Source organism: Eulemur rufifrons, chromosome 18 (assembly GCF_041146395.1).
Source record: "Eulemur rufifrons isolate Redbay chromosome 18, OSU_ERuf_1, whole genome shotgun sequence".
Classification (NCBI taxonomy): Eukaryota; Metazoa; Chordata; class Mammalia; order Primates; family Lemuridae; genus Eulemur; species Eulemur rufifrons.
The window spans coordinates 28,823,278-28,834,063 of NC_091000.1; the positions used below are offsets into that span (position 1 = coordinate 28,823,278).

The following is a 10,786-nucleotide window of genomic DNA, read 5'->3' on the forward strand; positions in this document are numbered from 1 at the left end:
GTTATTGCAGATACTAATGATGAATTTGAATTTGGCTTTGCTGGAAAGATGCCATGAAGAGTCCTTTTCATCTCAGTAGGAATCTCAGACCTATTCCTCTGTCTTCCCCCAAGCTCTAAAATTCTATGAGAGTAGGACAGACACCAGGACAATCATGCCCAAATGAATATAGTTGTTAGGGATGTCATAAAATATGGGCTCTACAAATTAAAAATCTCTACTAATAATATTGAGAGTAAGTTTATGCCTATGATTCTAAAGACCTTCACTTACTATTGGACTATTTTGGGTTCTAGGTAAACTTCCACTTTTACATCCAGGTACAGGTCCCAAAAGATAAACTTTAAGAGGCATTAGCAATACTTTATTGACTATATTAACTGACAACTCTGCTTAAGAAATAAAAGGAAACAGTAATGTTTTCTTTGATAACTTCATTTTTTAAGTATTTATAAATATAAACTGCATTTCACCCAGTTTTTCTTTTCCATTGGTTGGACTTATAATTAAAACATGTTAAATTTCTTCATACTCAATCATACAATTCCAATCCAAAAATGGCCAATCAAATGCAGTAACTTATCTGGGCTCTACATTTGACAGGATATATACTGAGTGTTTTGCTTCTCCCTCCTTAAGACACTGAGAAAAAAGTTATATGAAACAGGTATTAGTTTTCCTCTTTTTTAATATAAAAAAGTCCCAAACTCCCCGCTGAATTCCTTTATCTTTCTAGGTTGAAATAAAGTGAATAGGATTTTGGTTTTTTATTTTTTTAATTGTAGGATCCAGTCAGCAAAGATTCCAACTGGTGTGTTCCATCTTTTCCTTGAAGTGGATTATGTAGCACAGTCCACGGTCTGCCTCGACTTCATCAATTCTCGTTTCAGTTGCTCAAAGCACACAAACATAATGACGTTCCAGGATCCGAGACGCAAGAAGGAAGGTACAAATCTAGAAAAGTGCATGTCAGCATTCTATTAGTTTGTTTGAAATTCTTAAAGCTATTATAGAACAGACAGTTTATGCTTCTCATGTTGCCATTCCTCAAATGAAGTTGCTTAAAAGTACCTATTCTTCATCTTTCTCTCCTCTGCCCAAAATGAGGTTTCCTCTAGATGTTCCATACTACTTGAAAACAACAAAACCAGGTGATCACATCTATACAAATCCATAAACATCCTTCACTCCCACCAAACCAAAGCATGTCTTTTTTCTGACATGGGCTTTTTCGAAAAACTCTTTTCTTCTTTTTTGACAGGAGGGGAAATTTTGATTTTGTTTTGCTTTACAGAATGGGAGGTAGGAAACTATTAAAAGAGAAAGTAAGAGAAGAAAGCAAAGAAGTGATGGCTAAGTGGACCATATTCCAGAATCCAGAAATCAGTGCTGTCTCAATCTTGGCAATTCTTGTCCTTCGAGAAACTGTCAAGTGTTTTAATCGTTTTTGTTTTGTTTTGTTTTTGGTTATTTTTAAGAATTCTGCCAAACTGTGCAGACCAAATGATTGATTTTGAATGCCTATTTACAGCAATGAAATGTTCCAGGAGAAAAAGATGTCATCAGTTAAATCTGCCTTGGATAGATTTTTTTTTTTTTAACCTGGCCTATAAATTCAAATTAAAGGATTTTTTTTCACCGGGTCTCTTAACATGTTTCTCTTGAATCCCAGATGTGTGGGGGGGTTTATTGGAAAAAAATATAAATAACATAAAATTTACCATTTTAACCATTTTTAAATGTACATTTCAGTAGCATTAAGTACATTCTCATTGTGCATAACCATCATCACCATCCATCTGCAGAAGGTTTTTTGCCACCCTAAGTAGAAACTCTGTACCTATTAAACAATAACTGCCAATTTCCCCCTACTCCCAGCCCCCAGCAACTTCTATTCTACTTTGTGTCCTTATGAATTTGACTATTCTAGGTACCTCATTTAAGTAGAATCATACAGTATGTGTCCTGTTGTATATGGCTTATTTTATTTAGCATAACGTTTCGAGGTTCATCCATGTTGTAGTATGTCTCTCCCAAAAGGTTTTTAAATTTGAAAAAAATAAAATTATTGTTATATGGTTAATGGTTTAATAACTGGTATGTCCATTTTAAGTTAATTTTGCAATGCATTTCATTTCTAATAATGCATCATAAATGCAGATTATGGTGAATTGGAACTTTTTATATAATGTGTGTAGTGCATTCATGCTTATTTTATAAGGACTGAGGCATTGTCTTACAATTGTAAAGGGTTATAGAATTTTATTATTTAACCACTAGTGTAATTCTTGTTGAATATATCCACAAATTAGTTCATACTATATTTTCTTAGGAAGGTGGTTTCCAATATAATATAATATTGCCTTATGGGAAAATGTGCACTATTACATAATACTAGTGTTTAGGTGAATGTAATAATTACCCAAACTACGTAATTTTCTGAATCACTTTTCCAGATTGGTGGCAATGATTTTCCCTAGTTTTGCTTTAATATAGTTTAAAAAATTGAGTCCATCAAATTTAAATAGTGAAAAAATAATATCTTGTTTTTTCATAGCTCTCTAGTATGCATTCCCTCTGCTTTTAGTTCTTCTGCCCAGAGAAAGTAAAATACTGTTTATGTTTCCAACAGTTCTGAAATCATAGAACTTCCAATGGAAAGGGCACTGATTTCCAATGAGCCTTTGATCAAGGTTGGGAAAATTTTAATATCACAGCTTTTTATTTTCTGACACAGTGAAATTGGTGAATTTGGGGCCAGGAAGAGTCAACACTAGTACACTGCATGTACCAAGACTGGTAAGCTAAACGTCAATTGTTTAGATGAGGCAGTGTCCCAAAGCACACAGACACCCTGAACACGTTATCGATACAGAAGATCATATCTTACCCTTTGAAAAAAGCTGTTGGTCCTTCCTTAGTGAACATTGTCACTGCACAGTTGGGCACACTTTTGTACTGTCCTGGTGGAGAATTAACAAATCTGGTTTTCACCACATCCACTGGGGAGGACAGAAGTGTTGTGCAAAATCCAGCGATAAGAGCTGACACCAAGTGGCAGGGGACGTCATCTAAAATGGATCAATGAAACAGGTCGACATTAGACTTTTGGGGGCTTGTAGTTTTAGGTATCTGTCAGATCCTTGTAAACCTGTGGATAACAGGAGGTCAATGGGGATGTCTTATAAATAAATGATATATAATAAGAAAGGTTATACTTGTACTAGAAAAAGATGGCAAGTGGTAAATGGCATAGTGGATTGTAAACACTTTAGGAAAATAACCTGTCATTTTTCTTCATGACATTAGGGCCTGGCATGATTCCTAATATATGGGCATCTAATAATTTTTATTGAATAAAAGTCATCGTACAAGGAAATTTTAATGTCTCTAGAAACTGTTGGAATATTATTTTTAAGAACCTATCCTATGGTACTATTTTTTGGATGAAACCACTGATAATCTCCTTATATAACTAGCTCTATTGAATATAGCACAGGGTGGACCTTAACTTCCCGAATTCTGCTACATAAAGAATAAAATTCTAATAAAAGTCCCACATATTAGTATTATATTAAATGAGAATGATGTTGACATAAGAATGATGTTCCCTGTTATTTTTTATTGCAGCAAAACAGCAACAAAATTTTTTGTTGCAAAAAACTTCTGTTGCAGCAGAACATCTTCAACTTAAGGTTTGGGTCTTTTTCTGCATTTCAGAAAGTCGTGCATACGTAATGTTTTAAATTACTTAATTTTTTAAAAAGAGAAAATTATTAAAGTTTGAGTCTAATTTGGCTGCAGAAACTCCAAGATGAAATTACAAAGGTGAAGAACTATGTGTTCTATAAAATAGGAAGTTACCTGCTAGTACTTTGTTTTTCACAAGGGCCTCCTTCATTAGGTCATATGTTACTAGCTCTGTACAATTAATGATGACATTTCTCATCAGATTGGGAGTAGTCCCTGGAAAAAAAAAAGAAAAGGTTTACTAGCTCTATTTTATGATAAGGTGCCAGTTGGATATATGTGTTTTGATGATTATAAAATCTACCTCAAAGTTAGTTACCTTTCCAAAGACCCGTCAAGCCTTCCGTTGTTGCTATAATTCTGTAAGCATTGTAAGTCCCAGTGTAGCGAGGTTTGAGGCCATGCAGATGGCTCTGCGCTTGAAGTCTGACCTTCACGACCTCTGTGGGCTGCCCAATGAACACTGCCACTCCTCCAGTTGTTAAGCCAGCTGAGATCTTGCTTCCTAGGCTTGTTGCTATCCAGAGAGAAGAAGGTATGTATCAACAAAAAATTCAAGACCCAGAATGCATCCGCATCTTTTTAATTTTAGTGGTTTGTATTGTTGTATTCTTAAATCTTTTCTATTTCCCAAATGCTTGTCCATGGCTTGATCATATGCCAACTCAGAGTTGGGCTAGAAAACTTCAAGTGTGTGAAATTTTCAAAAAATGAAGATTTTCCAGGAAAAAGAAAATACAATGCCTATTTAAACAGTGGCTTTGTTCTTTCCTGTATTCAGCTTAGTTCTTCCTATATCAGGCTCTCTTTTTCAGTATTTCCCAGCTGCGAGCAGACACCAGTCACCAATGCTGCTTGGTCTTCCTCCCATGAAGGATAATGTTAATTATTGGATTTATCAGTCTTAGGAAAAGCCCAGTGGACAAGTTGCCCCAATATGGAACATCAAGTAGTGTTAGGTCACAACTATGAAGGGGACAAAAATAAGAAGAAAGAAGCTAAGAAAGTACTTTTTGTCTTGAAATGTTGAAAAAATTAGCTTATGTTAACACCAGACAGATATCATTTAATACAAATAGTCCTGAAGCCCAATATTTATTCCTATAATCAAGTATAAAGTTATGGTTCAATAACATTTACCCAGCAAGGACCTTCTCAGTCTCGCTAATTCTGTTTCCTAATCTGTCAAATAGGGATAATAATATCTACCTCATAGAGTTGTTGTGTGGATTGAAATAATATCGATAAAGCACTTAAAATACCATCTGGCACAAAGAAAATACGTAAAAATGGCAGTATTTTTTTTCGTTATTATTATGATTGTGCTCTTTTCTCATTATTCTCGGCTGGGAGTTGAGCATGTAATAGATAGCCATCTTTTAATTAGCAATATCGTATGATTACTGTTGCCTTCACTTTTGGCCCAAATTTGTAATTTATCTTGAAACACTGATCCACTCATCCTATCCTCCAATCTCCAGCCCTCTATTACCCTTTTCATTTCCCAGTCCAGCTCCTTGGCAGAGAGGCTATGTTCTTTTTTTCTTCTTCTTCTTCTTTAAGAACTAAAATAAATGTATTTGCAAGATATATTCTTTGTCTTTACCTCTCACAGCCCATTTCCTCCTCAATCCTTTACAAGCTGGCTCATCCTTTCCCCCCCAGCTGAAGATGCTCTTGCTAGGAAGCCAGTGAACCCCAATTTGTTAGGTCCCATGAGCACTTTTCAGCCCTCTCCACACCAGATCTCTCTGCTCTGTTTGACCCTGTTGATCATCCCTCCTGGGACTTCCTGGAATCTGGCCCAGACCTTTCTCCTAAACTCACGTACCTCCCAGACATTACCTGTTGACCTGTCCTAAAGTGAACTTCTTACCTCCCCCCAGTACAGTTTCTATATTCTCTCCCTCAATAAGTGGTATCTTTAGCCAGAAACTTGGAAGTTGTCTTATATTTCTACCTTTCCCTTATACCTCACTTCCGGTTGTTCACCAAGTTCACTGGATCATACTTCCTAAACCTTTCTGATTGACCTCTTTTCTACTTCCCTACTGCCAATGCTTTAGGGTGTACGCTGATCATTTCTCACTTTTTAACTTACCCCTTGTTCCTATAATTAAATATTCCTATCCTCTTTCTATATATGCTCTATACTGCTGTCCAAATGATCTTTTGAGAATATAAATTGTTTATGCCACTCCCCTGCTGGACATTTTTACAATGACTTCCCGCCACTGCAAGGATAAAATCCAAACTCCTTAGCATTGTATGCCAGGCCTTTTGTAATCTGGCTCCTTACTGCCTTCCTTTTTCCTATAGCCTAGTGACATCCTAGCCATCATAATGACATAGCACAATACATTACTTTTTCTATGTTTAGATACACAAATAACTACCATTGTGTTCCAGCTGCCTACGGTATTCAGTACCATAACACACTGTACAGGTTTGTAGCCCGGGAGCAATAGGCTATAGCGTATAGCCTGGGTGTGCAGTAGGCTGTACCACGTAGGTTTATGTAAGTGCACTCTATGGTGTCCACACAATGGACAATGACCCATTCGCCTGGCAACCCATTTCTCAGAACGTATCCCCATCATTAAAAAAGCATGACTGTACTTATAACACAGCATGTGTCTATTAACTTCTTCTGCCCACATACCCCATGCTCTTAGCTGTAGCTCTGCCTAGAGACACATCTGTCATCTGTGCATCTAACACAGTTACCGGCACTTGGCAGTTCAGTCAAGCTTACTAAGTGAACTGAATAGGCATAACATGGAACACTGCCTAAGGTACCCCGCAACCATTAGAGCAGTCAGTCTGTGAGGAAAGTCACCTGTCTGCGCGGCTTTACACACTTTGTGTTTCTTCTCTTGCTACATCTATAAATATGACAATACACTATTGATCTAGAAACATCCAGACTTTATCTTCACTTTCAAAGTACTTGTGTGGGTAAATCTAACTTATATATTTGTATAAACAATATTTACAAATTACCCCACAAAGTTATAGCATTCAAAGGTTACTCACAGCAGAAATGATGAACTCTACTGACGTAGTCACTTAATAAAATCATTTTACCATCAGCACATCTCTGGCTCATCTGCTCCACAGGAAAGTGCCTCTGATATTTACCAGCTGTGAGATTTTGTGCCTGTTACTTAACTTCTTTGATATGCAGCTAACACTTTCTACTCACAGCATTCTTGTGTAATTTGAATGAGGTACAGAATCTCATGCAAAATGGAGGGGACAGTAGAGTAGGGGTTGGGAACCTAGGTTCAGAGGCCAGACTGCCTGGTTTTGAACTCTGGCTCTGCCCCTAAACAGCTGTGTGACCTTGGGCAAGTTCTGCAACTGCTCTGTGCTCAGTTTCCCCATTTGACGCAGGATAGTAATACTAGGACCTTTCCAGTTATGATGTATCTGAAGCAGTTAGAACAGGGCCTCGTACATAGTAAGCGCTCAAAGAAATGCTAGCTAGACTGACAGGGACGCTCAGAGTACGCTGACACTCGGGGAATATTGGTTTTCTTCTTCCCCTAAACAAACTGACTACAAAATAAGTCCACTTTTTTTTTTTTTTTTTTTTTTTTGAGACAGAGTCTCACTTTGTTGCCCGGGCTAGAGTGAGTGCCGTGGCGTCAGCCTAGCTCACAGCAACCTCAAACTCCTGGGCTTAAGCGATCCTACTGCCTCAGCCTCCCGAGTAGCTGGGACTATAGGCATGTGCCACCATGCCCGGCTAATTTTTTGTGTATATATATTTTAGTTGTCCATATAATTTCTTTCTATTTTTAGTAGAGACGGGGTCTCACTCTTGTTCAGGCTGGTCTTGAACTCCTGACCTCGAGCGATCCACCCGCCTCGGCCTCCCAGAGTGCTAGGATTACAGGCGTGAGCCACCGCGCCCGGCCAAGTCCACTTTTTTGTGTCTGGTCTTTCCTAGCACCAGAGACCTTACGAGGAACCTCTCAAAATAAGTCTTTTCCTGTCCTTTCAACTCTCCACACAAAGTCTGGCTTTCTTTTCTTCAAACAAAAGGGTTTCAAATTTTGTTGCATGCCAAAATTATCAGGGGAGCTTGTGAAATCACAGATTTTCTAGTCCCCAACGTGAGGATTCAGATTCAGGGGACCGTGGTAGTCCTCATTTGGACTTCTGACAATCTCCATAGGTGTTTCTGATATACTTTGCTGTTTGGGGAACTTTGACTTAAACATTATTTTGTAGCCCATCCCCAATCTCCAGATGGAGACCCAAATTAGGCTCAAAACTTACATGACTGACTGGGGGGTTTTTACAAGTATAAACCTGCATCTAAAGAATTGATTTTGCACACTTTTTTTTTTTTTTATGAACGAGGAGCTAATATTTGGGGAAGGGGTAGAGTTCAAATATTGGTTTTTTGTTTTTTTTTTCCCCTTGCCAATTTGCTATAAAGACCACTGCCCTGTGTGTTATATTTTTTGTACAGAGCTGAGCTCAGGGCTTTTCTGCCCTTCCAGAAACACGCATTGCTTACTTTCCTTCCCCGCAGCGAAGAACTCCTGGACCGTATCGTAGAGGCCAATCCTCAGAGAGGCGAAGCTGATCTGTCTCTGAAGGCCGGCAGGCAGCCCACTGTAGAGTTTCACTGGCCCTTCTGTTTTTGCCAGAGTGGCCATCGTTCCCAAGACGCCTTTATACCTAATGGCACTGGAGGTCTGGCATTCGCCTTGGACCTGGAAATGAGAAAGGTGCGGGTAGGAGGGAAGGGAAAATTGAGTAGTGGGGGCCTCTCTGGTGAGAAAAAAACAAGGCTGGCACCCGGCTGTCCTCTATGGAGAAATCTTTGCCAAGATTTTTCCACTGTGTCCTGTTCTCAGCTTCCCTTCTCAGCAACATCTTCCCCATGCCCCGTGTTTCTATACGTGTATGTGTTAGATGTTTTTGTTTCTATATAAAGGGGCTGCAATGCACATTTGAACATCCCCCCTTTCCTCTCCGGAACTCCTAAACCAGTAGGATGGGACGCTGCCCCCGCAGAAGGAAAGAAGAAAAGGAGAAAGCACCCGATTTGTAAACTCAGGAGAGGCTGATATTCTTAGCTCTTAGAACACTCAGAGCACCCTAACCGCGGAGAATTCGTTAATAGTCACGGTCAACCCATCATCCACGGCCCTTCTGGTTCTTCAGTTAATTTCGGAAAAAGTTCCATTTTCCCATCCGAAATCACCCGCCCTGGGTTAAGGCCAAACCGTTTTTTAAGGTGGCCACCTGCCCCACCTAACTGAGAACGGGTGTTTAAACCAAAGCAGAGAGTCAAAGGACACACACAACAGATGTCCCCTCTCTGCCCTGAGGCCCCTCGCCACCCCTGTCCTGCTCGCTACCTGTAGCCGGACTTTGGCTGTGTCCAGCGGGAAGGTGATCACATCGGCCACGCAGGCCGCCACCCCCGCCGAGAAGATCTTCACCCCCATGGTCGGGTGCACGTCGGAGGCTGTCGGGCCCACCATCCTCACGGGAGGGCCAGGCGAGGCGCCGGTGCAGAGGGAGCCTGCTCCAGCCCCAAGGTGGAAGTTCCTGTCCCTCCTTCTTCACGCCCGTCCCGCCCGGCAGCAAACCTGCTCTCTCTGACTTCTGGGACTGCCGCGGGGGCGGCGGAGCGCGGGAATCGGGCAGGGTCCCCCAGCGTCGCCTCGTCTCACCCCGGTGTCTGAGGACACGCTGCGCCCCTGCCCTTTGCGGTGACTTTTGTAGCCGGCCGCTCCGGGAGGAGCCAAGCGAGGTCGCAGAACATGGGTCGTGGGACCTGGCAGAGGCCTGTCCTGGAGCGCCAGGTCCCTCCCACCCCATCCTCGCTCAGCGCCTGGGGAGCCGCCCTGCACCCCGAGAGCCCTCGCCCAGCACCGTGCTCCCTGCACCCGGCGCTCAGCACCCCAGGGGGTGGGGCGCACCGCAGCGGTAGTCACCAGCGCCCCGCACGCGTGGCACCTCTGTCACCCTTGCCTGCTCACCCTCGGCTGGGGCGGGGAACAGGTGGGGGCCCCAGGAAACAAGCGCGATGGCCGCACTCAGTGATCCCGGTAAAAGGTCCAGTGGGCGCTCTTCCATTCCGCCCGCTCCCTAGCACCTTGCAGGCACCTTGCAGCTTTCTCTGCTTCCCTTTCCTCTCTCTCCTTTTAACTTCTCATCCTCCCGATTCCTTTCCAACCACCAAATTCAGACCTGGAAAAAACCGAGAACACGCTGAACTTTTAAAAGAAATGAAATGTTTTGTTGGATCACTTTTTGAAGGAAGATGTCAAATGAGACAATAGACATATAGAAGCAAATATTAATAGTAAATTGCTAAAGTACTATACAAAAGGTATAGTTTTGCACCTTTTAATTACATTTCTTAGGGGGTGCGGTGGAAAGGACAGGGCAGGTCGCTGGGCTTCGGTTCCGCTCTGCAGCTAAGGAACTCTGCGACCCTGGGAAAGTCACCTTTATTCCAGCTTCCTTTGCAGCAGTGTAAAATGTGGTTCCAGACCCATCCCAGCTGCCCACAGATAACCCAGCTACCCTACTGCTAATCTATACGGATAAATTAAACACTGTTAACATATGTTTTTTGTGTGTGGGGGGAGGAGCTTTTCCTACTTCTTTGTGCAAATATTTGAGTGTTCATTCTTTTGAAAACTTTAAAAAAAAATGTCTTTTTAGAAAGTCATGGGAAATCATAGGAAACAAGAGAAAGAAAGAGGGGAAGGTCAGGCCCCAGCTGCCAGAATCTCTCAGAAAAGCCAAAGATCCTGTGGATATTACCATATTATCTGCACTCAACTGTCTTGGGCCCTTGGTACCAACATTGAACTAAGCCCAAATAAAAAATCAGTGGGAGCCAGAGTCACCTCCTCCAGGAGCAGAGGAAATAAGACATGAAGCTCCTAAGGAATAATTTTCAAATCCTCTATAAGTAAAGGCTGTGTGCACTGTACAAGAAGTCAGTCCCAAGGAGCTTTGGAGGGAGGTCAGGCTTTCCAGGCTTGCAGGAGGAAGA

General features: G+C 41.4%; 1 protein-coding gene across 1 annotated transcript; it reads right to left on the bottom strand.

Annotated features, from left to right (window-relative positions):
- Positions 1-342: 342 nt before the first annotated feature.
- Positions 343-9,257, bottom strand: UCP1 (uncoupling protein 1). Its single transcript, XM_069493407.1, has 6 exons — positions 9,132-9,257; positions 8,282-8,480; positions 4,070-4,267; positions 3,865-3,966; positions 2,891-3,071; positions 343-954 (listed from the first exon to the last, which is right to left on the bottom strand). The coding sequence occupies exons 1-6, from the start codon at positions 9,255-9,257 to the stop codon at positions 840-842; spliced, it is 921 nt and encodes a 306-aa protein (XP_069349508.1). The 3' UTR covers positions 343-839.
- Positions 9,258-10,786: the final 1,529 nt, after the last annotated feature.

Bases quoted from the DNA above. Each gene is read 5' to 3' on its own strand.
- UCP1 (XM_069493407.1), bottom strand. From the start codon at position 9,257: ATGGTGGGCCCGACAGCCTCCGACGTGCACCCGACCATGGGGGTGAAG. The intron at 4,268-8,281 runs GTAAGCAATGCG...CTCTCTGGATAG, and splicing joins CTTCGCTGCGGGGAAGGAAA to CAACAAGCCTAGGAAGCAAG. The intron at 3,967-4,069 runs GTAACTAACTTT...TTTTTTTTCCAG, and splicing joins CTTGACGGGTCTTTGGAAAG to GGACTACTCCCAATCTGATG.